The 18,863-nt window shown below is 54.7% G+C and overlaps 1 protein-coding gene across 1 annotated transcript; it reads left to right on the forward strand.

Annotated features, from left to right (window-relative positions):
- The first annotated feature begins 1,358 nt into the window (after positions 1-1,358).
- Positions 1,359-10,971, forward strand: NENF (neudesin neurotrophic factor). The gene is made up of 4 exons (XM_054587520.1): positions 1,359-1,643; positions 8,660-8,720; positions 9,436-9,539; positions 10,446-10,971. The coding sequence occupies exons 1-4, from the start codon at positions 1,455-1,457 to the stop codon at positions 10,620-10,622; spliced, it is 531 nt and encodes a 176-aa protein (XP_054443495.1). The 5' UTR covers positions 1,359-1,454; the 3' UTR covers positions 10,623-10,971.
- The last annotated feature ends 7,892 nt before the right edge of the window (positions 10,972-18,863 follow it).

Raw genomic sequence — 18,863 nt, forward strand, 5'->3', positions numbered from 1 at the left:
TAGCCAAAGCACTTCCAATTCCAGACTCATACAGCCAACTGTTGCTTTGATTCTTCTCCTTAAGTATGTGTCTCTGAGTGTCTTCTCCTCCCAAACTAGTTCCTCCAACCATCACACCTTGCACACTAAGTGGCAACTGCATTCTTCCTGTGGTCCCAGCCAACACCCTCAGGTTGACCCTTGACTCCTTTCTGTCTCTCCTTCTTTAGAGCCCCCTGTCTCATCCGTCAGCAAATCCTATCAGCCACACCTTCAAAACAGGTAGCAATTCACCCTCTTTTCCCTACCTCCCTTGCTGCCACCACTATCCCTCGCCTGGGTTATTGCGGTAGCTCCCGGCGTCGGTGTATTCTCAGTACAACAACAGCGATTTCTGTGGACGTTTTCACTAATCCCCGTTTCATTCTCTCAGCATAAAAGCCGAAGCCTTAAAAATAAGACGTGAGGCCCCATGAAATCTATGCCCTGTTCAGCTCCCTTTACTCCCTTACCCACTAGTCTCCTACCGCTGTTCCCTCCTGGGAGTTCCTCCATCAAGCAGGCTCTCTCCTTCCTCAGCATATATGCACCTGACTTTCCCTTTCCAGGGATTTTTCTCCCTTGGAGACCACCTCCCGCTCCTCCCTTAGGATTTTATACAAATAGCACCTTCTCGGTGGAGCCTTCCCTGGTGAGCCAATTTAAAATTGCAACCCCGAGTGCTCCCTGTTTCTTTGCCCTGCTTAATCCCCACCGCCCCCGCCCTCCGCCCCCCCACCCCCCCGCGCCGGTTTCTGTTGCCATCCAACATGCTACTTACGTATTTCTCTTCTTATCTCGCCCACTGAAGGCAAGATCCATGTGGGTCAGTCCTCTTCAGGGAGGTGCCCCCAAGGACTTCATTAAGTATATGCTAAATACATTTACAAACGTTAGTTATTATTTCAGTACATATCTGTGCCTTGCCCTACCTTTTGCAAAAATCCCCTTGGGGATCCGAGACTTAAACACAGCTGGGAAGAAGAAAAAGAATCAGCCCTAAGTACACGTGGATTAATAAAGTTGAGGTCCTAGTTCATAGATACCAGGATGGACAAAAGTAGGTTACAGTTGTGAGTACGCGAAACAGAGTTTATTCTTGTATTATTATTTTATTTTATTTTTGTATTATTTTCCGTTGGAACAACTGTAAAACTACTTTTTCCCACGGCTGTATTCCTTCCCAGGTGCTGAAATGCCGGATTGTGCTGCCTATGTACTCCATCAAGGAACTTCTGCAACCTGCATCGCTCTTTGGCTCAACTTGCAGTTCGCAGCTTGGAGTCAGGGTTATAGTGCTAGTTCAAGTTTCCCGCGGCGCGGGCGAGGCTGACTCCAGCTCCTGGCGGCGGGCGGGGTTCCGGCCGGGGGCGTGAGCGCGCGGGTCCCGCTGCCCGGGCCACCCAGGCCACCCAGGCCCCGCTTCAGCACTCAGCATGGCGGGACCCGCGCCTGGGCGGCTGCTGCGAACGCTGGCCGCGCTGGCCGCGCTGGCCCTGGTCCTGGCACTGCTGGCCCTGGGACCGCCCGCAGTCTGGGCCGGGCAGACGCCGCGGCCCGCCGAGCGGGGGCCCCCGGTGCGGCTCTTCACCGAGGAGGAGCTGGCCGGCTACGGCGGGGAGGAGGTACGCGGGGCAGCGCGGGCCGAGGGGCTCGGAGCCAACCGTTCTCGAACGGAGGGAGCCCGGGACCCGGCGGCCGCCGACGCCGAGCGGGGAGACCTGGGCCGCGGCGGCGCCCCCTCCCGGAGCCAGGGCTCGGAGCGAGGCGTCGGGATTCGCGGGCCTGTTCTCTCCAGGCCCCGATGGCCGCCCAGGGATAAGGCGGGCCCTCAGCGGTCTCAGCGCCCTGCGTCGCCCTTCACCAAACCGCAGACCCACGCCACTCTTCCCTCTGTCTTCTCTCGAGCTGCCCCCTTGAGCCGCATTTTGGCTGGTGGTCTGTAAGGAACCTCAGCATTTTTTTTTGGAGCGAGTTAGCATCGGCGGGGGGGGGGGGGGGGGGGGGGGCGGGGAGCGCAGACACTTCTTCTGCCTCGGTTTTGGGGGAGTGGCAGGGGAGGGAGGCAGGGAATCAAAGCCTGGTCCTGAGTCAGGCGGGATTAGGGCGCGCCCACGGGTGATCCAAGCCTTCCCTGCACTCTGTTTTCCTGCCCCTCTGTCCCAGGCCTCCTCTGCAGCTGACTCCGCACACACGCTTTTCCTACCTGCGCCCTTGGGACTAAGCAGGAGCTGGGAGGAGGGCGGTGGGGAGGGGGTCGAAGGGGAAAGACAGGTTCCGCGCAACGCACCCACATCAGTCAGTAGTCTGGAGGTATCCGGAAACACCTCGCAATCACCTGCCCATTGGGGTGGAGGGGACCCCGTAAGAAGGCTTCCAAGTGTGGGAACTAGAACAGGAGCAGGGCCACAGAGCGGAGGGGGAACAGTGGGGAACAGAGCGGGGGGGGGGGCGCGGGGGGAAATCACGGGGCCAGAGCAATTCAGAGTTGATAAAAAGCAACCGCCTGCTTTTACACATGGGGAAGCTCAGGCACGCTGACAGAGGAGAGTAAGAAGCTGGGAAAATTCCTGGGCAAGCGGAATGGAGAAACTGAGACAAGAAAATTGAACAAGGCGAAACAGTTCGAGCAACTTACAGCCAGCTGATGAATCACAAGACCTTATCTCCCCTAACCCAGGACGCTTGAGAGCAAATGGTTTATACCTCCCTAAACAGAGAATACAGAGCTTCCTGGCCACATGGCTTCCTGGAAAGAGAGGAATGCTTTGTGAATGGAGAGAGAACGCGAGAACACCAAGAGGGAGCGAGCTGGAGCTGGAGACGAAGCTGCCAGATTCCCCTTCAGCTCCCCCTAGGGATTTCCCCCTCCCAAGTCCCCACCCTTCCCCTATATGAACTTGCTTCTGGAAGCTCAGGGGAAGGTGGATGTTAGGGTTTTTACCCACCGCCCTCTCAGATTGTTGGCCTCTGATATTGATTGATTGATTGATTGGGAGGGCAAAGGAGAAAGAGAGGGAGAGAAACATCAATGTGTGGTTGCCTCTCACTCACCACCACTGGGGACCTGGCCAGCAACCCAGGCGTGTGCCCCAACTGGCAGGCCGGCACTCAGTCCACTGGGCCACACCAGCCAGGGCTGACCTCTGATGTTAATAAAAACGCACTATAACCCCGTCCCTGTCTCTGCTTTTTGACTGAGTGGTGGCAGGCAGCACTAGCCCTGGACTCGGCTGCCCTCTGGTTTCAGTGCCACCGGTCAGTGGTAGAATGGGGAAGGGACCCAATATTCTTTTGTTAAAACCCTCTCGCCAGGGCTCCCGCCCCGCTAGGTTAAGTAGCCTTACATAGGCCAAGTTTGAAAGGGGACCTGGAAACCTGGCCCTTAGGTAGTGATGGGAATTTGGGCACCATTATTAAGAGAGGTTGTGTTAGAAGAAGCTTGAGTTAATGAGACCACAGAGGGAGGGAGACAGGGATTGTGACAAGATGTTAAAGGACACTATCTTCTGGGACAGCAGGGAACTGTATGGTGTAGAACAGGGACCCCCAACTCCCGGGCCAGGGACTGGTACTGGTCCATGGCATGTTAGGAACTAGGCCACATAGCAGAGGTGAGCTTGAGTGCAATGTGCTTGAATCATCCTGAAAGCATCCCCCGCACCTCCCCGCCTCCGCCCTCCCCTCCCCCATCCATGGAAAAATTGTCTTCCACAAAAGGGGTCCCTGGTGCCAAAAAGGTTAGGGACCGCTGGTCTAGAGTCCTGGAATCTGTGCACCAAAGAGTTAACTTAGCAGGCTTGCTGTCCTTTGAAGGGCCTGTGGCAAGAGTGGCTCTGGGCTGGTGTCTGGATTTCCGGGTGTCCCACACTTCCCTAACAGATAGGGTGGCTGGGTCTGGGCTCTCTGCACAGTGTGTTTACATTGAACACTGCCAGGCAGAGAGGGCCTACATGGCCCGAGCACAGTAAAAACCTTGGGCCTGAGTCTCTAAAGGGCTTCCCTGGGCAGAGACATGGCACACGGGTTGCTGCATTTGTTTCTGGGGAGGAGTGTGCTGTGCGTGAGCCTCATAGGAGGGAGAGCATACAGGAGTCTGGATGTGTGCAGCAACCACCTTCTGGACCAGTGATTTTCCGCTGGTGTGTGGCAAGGATTTTTAAAACATGCAGTACCTAACTGTTTAATCAGGGGCACGACCTCTTTTCCCGTAGATTGTCAAATAAAAAAAAAATGACAACAGCCAACTCAACAATAGCCATCTAGTGTGAATGAATCAAAATTATACCTATTTTTTTTTGGTCAGATTGGCAAAAGATATAATTTCTGGTGTGTGAAGGATTTTAGTAATTAGTCTCTGTGTGCCTCAAGATGAAAAGGTTGAAAATCGCTGTTCCTGACTCCTTGTGTCCTTTTCCCTTATGGCAGGCTCTGTGTCCTCACCGCATCCCTGTAATAAATCCTGCTCTGAGTACAACCTGACACTGAGTTCTGAGCCCTTCTAGTGAATCTCCAAACATGGGAGTAACCTTGGGGGGCCCCCAGAGCGGAACCCAAGGGAAGAGAAAGAGAGTTCCGAGTTTACTGTGCAGGGTACCAGACACAGCCGTACTGGGGGCTGCAGGATGGGGACTGAGAAAAGATCTTTGGTTTTTTAAGCTGATATAATTGATTGATACTTAACTGAGGGATGGAGAGATGTAAGCTTGAGGTGGAAACTGGGTAAGGAAAGAATATTTGGGGTTAGGGGCCCATGGGATGTCCGTAGGCAGAGAGAGAACGGGGGGGGGGGGCAGTTGAAACTGGGTTCTGTGATCATGGCAGGTCTAAACTCCGAAGGGCCGGCTGTAGGGAGGGTGGGCTAGAAACCTTGAGCAGGAGCAGACGCTGCAGCCCACGGGTGGCATTTCTTCTTCCTTAGGGAAACCTCAACTCTGTTCCTAAGGCCTTTCAGCTGTTGCGAGCAGGCCCACCCAGATTATCCAGGATAATCTTTACAAGAAGTCAACCGATTGTTGAAGTTAATCACATCTATAAAAACCTTCACAGCAACACCTCCATACGAGTTTGGTTGTATAACTGGATACTGAAGCCAGTCCAAATTGACACATAAAACTGACCATCATAATGGTTATAAAAAGGGCTCCTACCCTTTTTTAGGGCTTTTGTGAGAATTAAATGAGATGGTAATATGCAAAGTGCTTAGCATAGGTCTGGTGTAGTCTTAGCACAGTAAGCCTGAATAATCTTAACGCCTATTATTTTATTAGTTTATTATTAAAGATTCAAGCAAGAGGCAGTATAACGGGTCTACCACCCTTTTATACAATTTAGAAATTGAATAAGCTCTGAAAACCAGAAGATTTTTTTTAACAAGCCATTTGACAGCAAAACTGCCCTGATCTGAAGGCCTGGAGATGGGACTTGTCGGGCTGACGCAGCCTGTTCACAGTGTCCAGTCATCCTGCTGAGTGTGAATGTGCCTGTCCGTGCTTTACCGCGGAGACATTAGTATAATTGATTGTGGGGGGCCGCCTTAGACCTTCTGCAGGTGTCATGGGATGTGCCCTATAATCCCTTTCTAAAATCTGACAAATTCTGAATTCTGCAACATAGCTGACCCCCACGAGTGTCCCTGTGGGATTGTGGACCTGTATAGCAAGGCTTTCTGAAACGCCTAGCAATGAATGTCTTAACTTCTACTGCAGCCTTTTTGGATGAGAGCCGAGGGAGACAGGCCCACCTGTGCTGTCCCGCGTTCCGCTGCGTGGTTCGTGGTCAGAGCTCAGGCACCCGTGGAAGGAGTGCGTCGTGTCCCTGGTGGATGCTTCAGACTGTAAGGGAGCCGGGGGTCCCGGCTGCTGTGCCCCTCACAGAGCCGTTCTGGACCTTCCGCACGAGGCCCCGACCCAGTTTCCCCCTCTGGGGCCTTTTAGGTCCTCAGAGTGTCCACAGCGTGGCTCTCTGAGTCTCTCACACACAGGAGTAGAAAAATAGCTATTCTTGTCCTTCTGACACAAACGAGCCCTCTTGGAATGGCTGCTGAAAATCCCGCCCCCTTGGTGCCTCTTCAGAGCCCACTGTCCCAGAAGTTGCCTGTGCTCAGCCCCCAGCTCCGCCTGGAATCTGCGCTAAGGGGGCACGGGGCTACATTGTCTCCCGCTTTTCTAAAACTTAACAGCAGTGAAGGGTAGGACTGTACCGCCTCCCGAGGGAGCCTTCTGGACAGACCTAAAGAGTGCAGGCAGTGAAGGCTGCTGATAGAGGCGAGTGAGTGAAGAGGTGAGGCGCCCTCTCTACCTGTGCGCTTGAACGATGGCGTGTAGACGTTTGGCTGCATCCCACCCCAGGACACGCACAGCATTGAACCAGCAGTTCCTCAAACAACGCTGCTTCGTACTGTGTGTGATACTCTGATGTTTTCTATTTTCTGTTCTATTTTAAATTGTTTTCTTTTTCATTAAAAAAGAAATCTATTGATAAATCACAACGTTGATTCCATGATCCACTAAGAGGTTACCAATGCCCATTGCAGTTTAAAAAAACCAAAACTAAAACCTGGCCTTAGCCCCTTGGAGGGTCCAGCTAGTTCTGTGGAAGAAACGCCCACAGCAGCATCCCTCTTTTCCGAGGAGAAGAGTCGTCAGTCAGGGCCTTCTGCTCTGTCTCTGGTCCCTGGTACAGGGCCCGAGGGTGTGAAGGCTCCCACCTTCCTGCCCGCACCCAGGCTCAGGCCTCTCTCCCAGCTGTGGAAGAAGCCTTCCTTCCTCTGCCCCTGCTCTTGCGTCCGCTTGTCATGGTCGCATACATGGCTCTCCTGGGCCACAGGCAGGGAGAAAGCCACCTGGTAAGACAAGCCCAAGACCCAGAGGCAAGATAAAAACCTGCCCTCGCTTGTACAGCTGGTTCTGCAGTTCCCTTCCATCTGGGTACCTGTGACCCCCTCCCTGTGTCTTTCTTCATGGTCCCGGGTCTTTTGGATGAGTTTCCCAGGGTACGCTCACCCCATCCGAGTCACAGACCAGTGCCACTGTCCTTGTGCTGTATCCACTTTGGTGAGGTAGGCCAGAGAGTGGACTGAGGCTTGGGTTCCGAGGCCCCAGGTCCCAAAACCTGCGCGCCCCTCCCTGGCTCTGTGACACTGGACAAATACATAACCCTGCTTGATGAGCAACTGAAGTCAAAGAACCAATGATCCCAGTGAAGGAAAGGCAGTAAATCACTCCAAAGAGAAATGCAGTCACCCGCTGGTTAAGTCACGCCATTTAAAGTAAGAAGAGGGAGAGCAGGCACCCACCAGGTCAACAGCAGTTCTGGGGACTGTTTATAGGGGTAATTAGGGGCTGATAACCACCACCCTCTCACCGGGCTGGGTGGTGCCAGCGCTGCTCCCTACATGCCTACCTTCAGCATCTGCAAGGTCAGGAGGTGTTACCCTACCTAACAGTCAGAGAAACCGAGGCCCAAGAAGTTATTGGACAGTGAGACATGCTTCCTTCGCATGGTCGGTTAACTTCTCTGAGCCCCAGATTCTGTCTGTTAAACGTGGTCATGAAAACACTTGACCTTAAGCTCCGTGAGGACAAGAACCTGAAGGTCCACCCCAGAGAAGGTCAAGCAGCATGTTCTTGGAGATTCTGAAATTCTTGTACACACAGTGGTGCCTCCCACCCTCAATGGCCTGTGGCCCTCTGGCTGGTGTCTCTGTGCCTGGACAGGGCGCACACGAAGGAAAGGCCGGGTCCCGGGTGTCTTAGAGCTGCCGGTCCCCACAGCCTGAGCCTGACGTCACGGAAGGCAGAAAGCCCGTGCCGCGGGCCCTCTGCTCTTACATTATTGTCTTTTGGGAAGAAATACGGTAACATTGTATACCCCAGAAACTAGCAAAAAATAAAGGATAAAATTTCTTAGAGTTGTGGAGAAACAGAAGGACTTGTATTTTTCCAGCATGGTAAATTGTTTTTTGAGGGACAAACTGGTAAAATACAAAAGGTGATTACGTTGTTCATATACTTTGGCCCAGGAATTTCACCAATTGAAATAGGCCTCGAGGAAATAACTCACCAAATAAGAAAGTAACTTGTAGAAAGTTATTCAAAATGCTGCTGTTCATAGTTCTAAGAAACTGGAAACAACCCGAATACCCAAAATAGCAGAATAGCTAAACAAACAGGAATGCAGCATCATTAACATAAAATACAGCTGCGGAAGTGACAGCCATTCTGATTATTTCTATGCGTGCAAATGTCTATATGAAGTAATGTTACTTATAAGAAGCAAAATATAAAATGGGTCATTTACATTGATTACATCCATGTGTGCACATTGATGAAGATGAAGGAATATTTGCAATGGCAAATAATCACTTAACGTTCCTTTGAATTTTTATCTACATAGAGTTGTTTCCGTTCTTGATTTTTTTTTCTTTTTTTTAAGGACAGTATAACCGTGGGCTTGTCACGGCGTGTCTAACTTTCCCAGGCTTGTGTGAGTGGGCAGGACGTTGCGCAGGCGGGGCGAGCTCTGTGCGGACCGGCTTGCGGAGGCTGCTTCGCGCACAGCCTTGTGGGAAGTGTTTGCTAACTTAGCCAGCAAAGCGGGCTCTTTGCTTCCCCCTCACAGCTTCTCTCCTGCTTTCTAGGAAGATCAGCCCATCTACATGGCAGTGAAGGGAGTGGTGTTTGATGTCACTTCTGGGAAGGGTAAGTGGCTTGGCTTTACGTGTCCTTACGTCCAGAGTGGGCCGTGGAGGGGTGAGGATGGGGAGGGACCCTGGGCAAGTCCTCTGCCCTAGGGTGGAGTAGACAATCGCTGTCAGTGTTGGGCTTCAAAAGCTTTTCCTTGTATTGTCTTGCTCCTGCTCAAAAGCCTTCCATGGCTCCCGTTTCCTATCGGATCAAATACCCTAGTTGAAGCAGTGAGAGGAAAAGTGTTACAAAGAGTTGGGATCGCAGAGCATTGTAGGACATTTCAATGCTATTTCATGGTTTCCGAACTGGTAACTACATAGGATACGGAGGTAGTTGTATAATGGATCACTGTCTGATACCAATAAGTGAACAGAAATAAACTTAGCTCCTAGTAACATTAAGAAAACTAAACATTTTTCTTGTTTGGATTTTAAATATTTTTAAGAGATTAAAAAAGATCATTATTTTTAAAAAATGGCCTCTCAGCCCAGCATGAGAGTTATTCCATATTCCATGGGCGACTTATTCCATATTCTGAATTAGTGGAATCCAAACTGATGGCTGGGGCGTGTCGGACTTCATGTCTCCGCTGTCCCCATCCGCGGGCCCGGGGCCTCTTCTAGGACCGGGTTGGACCTCAGACCCCGACCCCTGCGGCCACGTCCAGTCCCCCGGCTGCGCTGCGTGCACATCCACCCTCACTTCCTGCTCTTTCCTCCCACTGCAGAGTTTTACGGACGAGGAGCCCCCTACAATGCCTTGGCCGGGAAGGACGCCACCAGAGGGGTAGCCAAGATGTCCCTGGATCCTGCAGACCTCACCCATGACACTGTGAGCAGATGATGAGCCTTTGTCAAATGTTCCGCCACCTCAGCCATGGCCTCTTTGACCTCTGGGCAGTGGCAAGGCTTTCTGACTAGGCTTGTTACATTCCAGTCCGCTTGGCAGGGCGGCCAGCTGTTCTCTCAAAATAGATGTGCTGCTGGGCCACTCCTAGTCAGAAACCTTCCACGGCTCCCCGGGGTCAAGTCCAAACTGCTGTGAACCTGCGATCAAACTCAGTGAGCTTTTGGCAGTTTGGCTCCCACCTGCTTTGGCAGCCCCAGCCCCTTACAGCCTGCACCTGCCACCCTGCCTCGTGCAGGTTTGTCGTTAGTCCCTGAGGCCCACTCCCCTGGCCACTCTCGGTGGCTCAGGGGATGGACGGGGTTGAGAAGCTGAGTCTCCCCAATGCTCAGATTCCTGTGAAGGAGGAAACAAAAGCACTACCTAAAACCACCTCAGTGTCCGTGTAATCCCAACAGAAAGTCTGGCATCCACCCCAACTGTGTCCAGATGAGTGAAACTCTTAAGCTGCAACATTACAGCAACATGTTAAGAAATTAGCGGGGAGGAGGGAGCAGAAATCTGTGACGAGAGGAGTGTAGAGAGCAATGGAGCTACTCGGTGCTCCCTGCCCCGTCCCAGGCTGGGTGTTCTCTGGAGTCTTAAATTCCTCCATCAGTCAAAGAGCAAACACAATGGTCATTGCTCCCCGACATCCTCCCCGCCCCAACCCACCCCACAGGATTGTTTCTTAAAAAGTCAATTGTCCATTCGGTTTGTGGAGATATTTTTTTCCCTTGCACTCGGGGGGTGGGGTGGGGACAGTAGGGCAGGGATGGCGAGAGGCAGTGCCAAGCACAGTTCCCTCATCCCCACCCTGCGCCCCTGTGTTTCTTGGGTTTTTCTCTCAAGACGGGCCTCACGGCTGAGGAGCTGAAGTCCCTGGATGACGTCTTCACCAAAGTGTACAAAGCCAAATATCCCATCGTCGGCTACACGGCCCGAAGAATTCTCAACGAGGACGGCAGCCCCAACCTGGACTTCAAGCCCGAAGACCAGCCCCATTTTGACATAAAGGACGAGTTCTGATGTTCTCCCTGTAGGAGCAGATCCTTGGGAGGGCGAGGCAGGGAGAGACTCCTGGGCGAAATCTGCACAATGGGCCGCCTGGGTCTCCGGTCGGCCAGATCTGAATAAAGCAGACGTTTAACCTGGAGCGCAGAAAGCATTTTATTGTCCGTGGTCAAGTGTTCTGTCCAGGTGGGGACCCTGCCCACACACCAGCCACGGTGGTAATAACAGCCTCGTGAGGGTCAACATTGACTCTCCGGGTGGTTGAATTAACGAGTGACTGTCTTTACTTCTTTATATTTTTCTGTACTTGCCAAATTTCCTACTGTAACTATGTTTGCTTTAGAATAAGCACAGAAATAAACTTATTTTTACAAAAGGAGAATTCTTCCACATATGCCCTTTCCTTGGAGCCACATAGCATCGCTTATAAGGGGGGAGCCCGTGCCGTCCTTCTCCTGCTTTCTGTCTCCCCTGCATGTGAGGGGCCTCCACGAGCAGGGGGCACCCGCGAGCAGTGAAGAGCTGGGAGGTTTGGGTGGAGGGGAGGAGAAAGGGAAAGGGAGATATTAAAGGGTCTGGCTCCCCATCACAACCCGGAGAGTGACGGTGTGAACTGGCTTCAGGCCCATCTGCAGCGGGAAAGTGGTGTGGAGGGCCGGGGTCCCATCTTGGCAGAGCCTGGCCTGGAGGGGTCACCCCAAGGACAGTGAAGGACATCCAGCACACTGGACTTGGGTCAGATTCATAAGGAAGTCCCTTCTGAGGCGGGATTTTCCTGTCTAATGGACATTCAGCAATGTCTAGCCATTCTTATGTTTTTGGTCGTCACAACTATAGAATACTACTAGTGTTTGGTCTCCAGCGATGTTGTTAAACACCCTGCAGGGCACAGGACAGCTGCCCACCACAAACGATTATCTGGTCCAAAATGTCAGTTGTGCTGAGGTCGAGAAAACCTGTGATATAGGCTCCTCCTGGAGATTTTACAGTAGAGATGAATTTCTTTGACACAAAACTTTGTCTTTTATTAAAGTAAGTAGCAGCTACCCCCAAGAGAGAATTTGTGCGTTAAGCAGCAGAACCTCCTAGAGGGTTCTGAATGCTGGTTCCTGGGCCCTGGGTATTTCTAGGACATGGCCTGCAAACTGCCTTTTTAATAAGCCCCCAGGAGACCGTGACACACATGGGCCCCAATGCACTTTGAGAAACGCCGCCTTTTGCCTCACCAGGCCCCTCAGGGAGAGCTTTCTGAGGACCAGGTTTGACCTCTGCTTTATTCCTTAGTGTGTCCAGACTAGAGGTCTAACAGTGAACTGCTGGGTCCCACCCAAGAAGCTGGGACTTTGATGGCCCTCCAAGACGAACGGCCTGGGACTCATCTAACAGGACTCTTTGGCCTGGAATTCAGGCCAAAGTTTTTACACGGCTGAGGTGGTCCAGCCCGGGGCATTTTGCCCCCAAACCAATGGCTGGAAGTCCTCAGGACACCCGAAGTCCTCAGGGCACATCAATGGGTGCTTACATGCCACCCACTTCCTGCATCACCCAGCAATGTCTGGGCTAGGATTCCATTCCTTAGGGCCCCATCTCTGCAGAGTGGGCAAGGTCTCCAAAGTCAGGACCTTGGGAACATTCCAGAACTAGTTCCCCGCTCCCTGCTCCTTCCCTTGCCCCCATCAAAGCAGTTTTCCCTCGGGACCTCAGGCCCCGCACTCCTCCTGGGCAATCCCGGCCCCATTCCCTGCCCTACACGTCGAAGGCCTCCTACTGCCGCTGCCCCGCCCCCGCCCCCACCGGCCCCACAAGGGGCTTCTCATCAGAGTCTCTCTCATTGGGAGGTTCCAGGTCAGCCTTTCCCAGGGCTGAGCACACAAATCCGGGGCAGCCTGGACAGGGCCCACAGAGGGTGGTGCACCTCTGTGGGGGGAGGGGGACACGGGCTGGCCTGGGGATTTCCATCACGTGGGTCTACAGGACCCGAAGGAACAGGCCCCTGGAGCCCCACAGCCCGTCTGCTTGTCCCACTTGCTCCCACTCCCATGTCTACTTGTCCTGTTTGCTCTGCTTCAAAGGCTTGTATTTCCTCCTCACAAGACGCAGTCTAGACCAGTCTCTGCCAGGGAGTCTTCCCCGCCTCTGGGGTCACCTGTAGCTTACACTCACTCGCTTTGCTGTAACTGCCCATTTACGAGCCTGTCTCCCTCAAACAGGAGAGCCTTCAAGGCCCAGCACAGACACGCATGCAGGGTGGCCAACTTTCGGGACTTCCCAGGTTTTGCACCCGAAGTTCGGCATCCCAGGAAGCCCCTTAGTCCCACGCAAACCTGGGGAACGGAACTGTACCCGCAAACATGGGGAACAGCACCGCACCCGCGGCTGAGGCAAGCCCTCCTCTCAGCGGAGGGGCCCCAGACAGAGCAGGGAGGGCACCCGCCACCGTGGTTTGGTGAGAGGCACTATCACTCCAACGTAAGGGGTGTGGAGGAGTGGCAGGGGGTCGGATTCTTAACCAGCCCCTGCACAAGTTCACCATCAACAGCTCAGAGCAGAAGCCCGGGACCTGGTGTACGGCAGGTGCCCAGGGCACTGGAGTGCTGTGGATGTTGGTGTAATTTGTGGAGCCCTTCCCCAACTCTACGTTCCTTGTCCAAGGTGCAGCCCCACCTTCCAGAGTCTTCCTTAGGGGAAGCAGGGTGCCTCCTACTTCATGTTCCCTGCCGATCCCTGTCCCCCTCCTGTCCCTGCTCCCCAGGCCTGCAGCTGCACGGGGCCTTCCCCTGCCACCACGGGAGAGAAGAGGCTTAAAGGCTGGAGACAAGGCTGTGCAACATGGAGCCCATTCTCCATCTAAGAAATAAGAACCCTAAGGACCGAATGTCCCAGAGGGGTAAGCGACAGCACTGACCCACCCCCAAAGAGCAGGGCAAAAGGGCCTAACCAGCACCCCAGGTCCTACAGGTGGGGTCGCTGGAGGCCCCTGGCCCGGGCCCCAGCCAGATCCTGGTGGACAGGAGACTCCCGCACTCTGATACCTCACATCCTTCTCAGGCACCGGCTGCAGAGAGGTCACCTCACTACACCCTTAGCTTCCGGGAGAAAATCTGAGGGTCAGAATTGAGCAGCCTCAGCCCCTGCATTGGCCTCCTTCAAAACTCTGCTCCTCGGAGGCCTGGCCTCCAGCAAGCACAGCCTCCCAGGGTTCCCTCAGCTCCCACCAGAGCCAGAAATCCCTGCTCAGAGCCTGGTCCCCGCGAGGCGGTGAGCGTGCGGCCCCGGGCCCTCCCCACAGATCCCTGTGGTTACTCGGGAGCAGCTGGCCATGCCCTGGGGGATAGCGGCTCTGGGGCCTAAGGCCCTTGCTCAAGCAGGCCTGCAACTGCACAGGCTTTTCTGGAGAGGCGGGTCAGGCTGCCAGAAATTGATGGGTCAGGCAGAGGTTGGCCCTACAGGCCTCTGTCCAGGACATCGAATTTAATCATTGCCTGGAGAATATAATACTCGATGTGCTGCTCATCTTTTCCACTCCATTCTGCAGCCTGTCAGCCCCGTGCATGTGCGATTCAGCTTTCTTCCCTGCGCTCCTCTGCCCGGCCAGATGTTCTGGCCACGCCGGGGCATTCCTGCCCGGCAAAGACAAGGCGCTCATGTCCCCAAAGCAAGCTCCGCCCCCTGGGGCTGGAGCCAGCAGCCCAGTCCCAAAGCCTGACACTTGCCCTACAGGTGGCGAGGGTCTCGTGCTGCACCTGCACACTGCGGTAACCAGCCCAGGGACGCGCCCTTGACGTGGCAGAGCCTCCTTCCCAGTTTCTCCTCTGCAGCCCCAGCGCCTGACCCCATGCATCACTTCCCAAAGGCATGCTCCTGCACGCAAGGCCCTGCCCCCGTCCCTGTGATGGGGGAGAACCCAGGTTAAGACACAAATTTACTTCCTCAGTGACTGCGAGCAGTGACCAGGCTCCCCTGGTGGCCTCTCCCTCCAACAGCGCAGACTCTCCGGTTTCCCAGGTGTCCTGAACACTTCCCAGAGTCCCCAGGGCAACAGGGAAAGCCACCCCTCTCCCCACGGCGGCATTTCCTGCACTGCAGTTCTGTTGCCAGGGGCCTGGTATTGGGTGCGCCAGAATGTGCCCGCCATGGTGCGGCTCGTCCCACCCCCAGCTTCACATGAGGGTTTGGGCCCCTGCCCGGCTGTCACGTCCCCCAGGCTGGGTCCTACCCCACAACCCAGAAGTGAAGTGGCTTTCATTCCAGAAGGTGCCTTACTCCCCTGGGCCCTTGCACCTGCTGTTCCCTCTGCATGGAATGCTCTCCTCCTTCCCACATCACCTGTAAAACCTTCTCTTGGCTTAGACACCACCTCATCAAGGAAACTTTCCCGGACCCCTGCGTGCCCCGGTGGCACCCAGCACCCCTCTGTGGCAGCACCGATCCCACTGCTTGGTAATCACACGTTAATGTGCCCACCCCACCCCCAGGCTGGGATGCACCTGCCCTGTTCTCAGCTGCCTCCCCACCCCCTAGCCCAACGCCAGCACCTCCCGTGTGTGAGCGCATGGGTGAATGAGCGGACGAATGAATGAACGGACTGGTGCTCCCACGCCCAGGTCACCCTCTCCTCGGTGGCCTCCTCCCACCCACACTCAGGGGTGTGGGTCTGAATCCTGGACTTCTAACTGGGGCACCAGCCCAGTCCGCTGGGCATCACTTTCGGGATCACTCCTGAGACTCTCCACAGCCTTGTCATGTGGGGGACGAATAAAAATAGTAAGTGGTTCCCCTGGCAACCACCACAGGGATGGTAACCAGCATGGACGGCCTGGGAGAGCCTTGCGGCTGGGAGGGGCGCAAGCCCTGGCCCTGTGGCAGCTCTCCTACCCGGGCAGGGCGGGGCGGCCTCGCTGCCGCTCCTCTCCTGGCCGCGGGGGCCACCTGCTCCGCAGCCTGCCCAGACTTCATCCCTGTCGGCCCCTGCACTGCTGCTCCGTCCCCTCCCTGCGGGGTCACTGAGGTGTTCCTCTGGCTGCCTGGCCCTGTCCAGTGCCTGGCTGCAGGGGCCACCAGCCGGAGACTCAGCCTTGCTGCCAGAGGCCTGATAGCGGGTGTGCCCATTGTGCCGGGTGGGTCCCAGGTGGCTCCTAAGCTGCCTGGATCTCTGCCCAGGTCTTCAGTGCCTGTGGCTCTGGGCCCTCCCCTCCCCCGCGGCTCAGTCTAGGCCTTGCCTGGGACCCTGCTCTCGTCACCACCCGACTCCCCTCTAGGATGAGGTGAGGGGCACAGGCTCCCAGGTTGAGGCCCTGGAGGTCCCCGGGGCGTGGGAGTCGGCACGGGCTGTGGAGGGTGCTGGGAGAGAGAGCTGAAAAGCGCAGCCACCCGGGGGAGGCCAGAGTGAGCTGTACACCGCCGCCGGGGGGAGCTGGGCCCTCAGAACCAAGACAGGGAACCCCGAGGCTGAGAGGGGAGGTTGGAGGCAGAGCCTGGCGGGAAAGCCCAAGGTCCCCAGCAGGGGCTGGTGGGCATGGGCCTCAATGGAGCTGGCCTGCTCGCTCATGCTCCCTGTTTTCTGTTTTCTGCGTGTCCATGTCTTCTGTTTGTGAGCGAGACTTTTGTTCCTTCTCATGCCCCACTCCCTGGGATGCTGAGCCTGCTGTACGTTCTTGGCTGTGAGCAAGCCGCCGCAGGACTCGCCTCTCCCAGCCGAACCCAGCTTCCTGCCTCCTTTGCCCGCTGACCCCATTAGTTGGTGTTGCTGCAGCCCAGTGGGCCCCTTGCCTATGTCCACTGCTGTGCTGATGACGATTGCAATTGTGGCACTTTATTGAGCTGGACGTGAGCCATGTGCTGGCACTTAGTATTTGCTCCTTCATTGGATCCTAACGTTTTACAGGTGACAGACTGGGCCTCAGGAAGGATAAGTAACTTGCCAGGGAATCCATGCCACTCACAGCTAATAGGTCCTAGAGCTGGGCTCCAACCAAGTCGTACTTCCCTCCTGTGTTCTTTCCACTCTGCCTCATCACGCTTGAAGGTCAGGTCTGCTAGGGAAGGCCCACCCCAGGGCAGGAGTTAGGACACAGCACGCTGGCTCTGCAGAGGCTCAAATTCTTGACCTTCTCTTGAAAGAGACTTTTGGCCTAACGTTTCGCTGGGGTTCAGGGCGCTGAGCCACAGAGGGAGGCAGTGTGATCCAGGCCCACCTGTGGGAGCGCGCAGCCCGGGGGTGGCAGCTGCAAGCCGCCCCACAGACAGGAGAGGCCGGCAGGGGCCACGGGGCTAGCGGCGCCGTCCTGGAGGACAGCCGAGCAGTGGCTGGGGCTGCTGGGGCCCATCTCCCCCATATTCCTGGTGCTGCTCCCCAGAACCCCGAGGTAGGGATTTGACCTCAGCACTGAGTGGTCTCTCGCTGCCCGGGTCCCTGACAGACGTCTCTTGCCTTCCTGTTTGAGCCCCTCCCTCACCCTTTCCCGTTGAGCCACGACCCTCCCCTTAACTGTTGGCCATAACCCCCTCTCTGATCTGTGTCACTACAGACTCTCTCACCATTCCCTCAAAGCTCAGGCGTTGCCTTTCCACAATTTATTGATTACACTGGATTTCACATGTCCATCCACCAACCAGCCAGATGTGTATTGCATGCCTACCAGCATTTGTCCAGCACTGCCCTAGGGCCTAGAGGAGGTGGGGAAGAAGCCAGGAAAATAAACGCAGAAAAATAAATCCAAGAACTGTCCCTGCTCTTAAGGAGAAGAGCAGTTGCCGAGTTGCAAAGACGTTTCCCTAGGACCAGGCGTTGGTGATCTGTGGGGACCCCAGCCACAGGGTCCTGAGCAGGACAGGTTGGGGCAGGAGGTTGCTGAAGGGCGTTGGGATTTTCATGGAAACTTCTGATCACTTCCGGACCACCAGAAACGTCTTTCATGGGACAATAGTGCCCCCTCGTGGTCAATGCATGGAACTTTTCAGAGACTGTTCTATAAAGCCCAGAGGATTAAACTTCTATTTTGGTTCCCAATAGTTCCATAATGATATGCCAACAGGAGCAGCCAGAGGGCTTCCCAAAGGACCCGAAGGCTGCACTGCGGAACTCCCAAGCCCTCCAGCCATCCACGCCCCAGGGCTCAGAGTTGCCCTTCGGTCTCAGGCGCGGGCTTTCTTCCACGTGATGTAATGAAAGGGTCCTAGGGCAGCAGCCGTGTGTTCTCTTTGCCAAGGACGGAGTCTGGCCCCAGAGGGAAGGCTGTGTGCACATTCAGAGTGACGTGTTGGAAAGAACACTGGGTCCAGGCTCAGGAGGCTTGGATGCTCGCCCCACGCCAGCCGCGAACTAGCGGTGAGATAATAATTACAATAATAGCTCCATTTATTCAGTATCTACTGTGAGTCCGGCATTGCACTAAGAACTTCAGGCACATTGTTGACTTTGATCCTCACAACAAACCTCTGAGAGTGGGGTGTTATTATTTCCAGGTGAAGAAACTGAGGTCCAGAGAAGTTAGTAACTTTCCTAGGTTCATACAGCGTGTGGCAGAGTCAGGGCTTAAGCTTGAGTTTCTGGAGACCCACTGTGCTACCCTGAATTACAAACCTAAAAGGATCAGAAACTTGGGGTAGGGTCTACACACTGGTGTCCTTACGGGTTCCCCGGTAGCTGTGATGGAATCTACAGGGTCCCACCAGCTCTAACATTCAATGAGCCCAGTGGCTTCAGAGGGTCAGGAAGGGAAGCTGTGCTGAGGGAGAAGCCTGGGTTGGGCCTAATCCCCACAGGTGTACCGGCCCCCAGCGCAGCAGAAATGTCACGGAGGGCAGTCAGTTCTCCTGGCTGCCAGCCTCTTGATCTGGACACGTTTGTAGGAGAGGAGGGCAACTGCCTGCCACAGCACTCTTCTCGAAGAGTCTGCTGTGTCACATGTACCACTAATTCATACATTCATCATCCACCTATGTATCACAACTCATCTAGACCCATTATACACATGTGTGTGTGTATGTGTGTGCATGCGTGTGTATCTCCAGCCATGTAATATGAAAAATAGAGGCACCATAGAAGATACAAGATACAAGGAACATTGGAGCTAGGACAATGGCGCCTCAGTCCCCTTCAAAGTAGGCACCTTGGGACCTCACACAGTTCTCCCAATCACCATCAGCTGCCCCGTCATATTTTCCTGAATCCCATCAATGGTCTGAAATCTCTTCCCTTTCAAAGGTGATTCTACTTTTGGGAAAAGCCAGAAGCCGCAGGCCACCAATTCTGGG

Source organism: Pteronotus mesoamericanus, unplaced genomic scaffold (assembly GCF_021234165.1).
Source record: "Pteronotus mesoamericanus isolate MK-2021 breed Mesoamerican mustached bat unplaced genomic scaffold, CSHL_Meso_final scaffold_1186, whole genome shotgun sequence".
Classification (NCBI taxonomy): domain Eukaryota; kingdom Metazoa; phylum Chordata; class Mammalia; order Chiroptera; family Mormoopidae; genus Pteronotus; species Pteronotus mesoamericanus.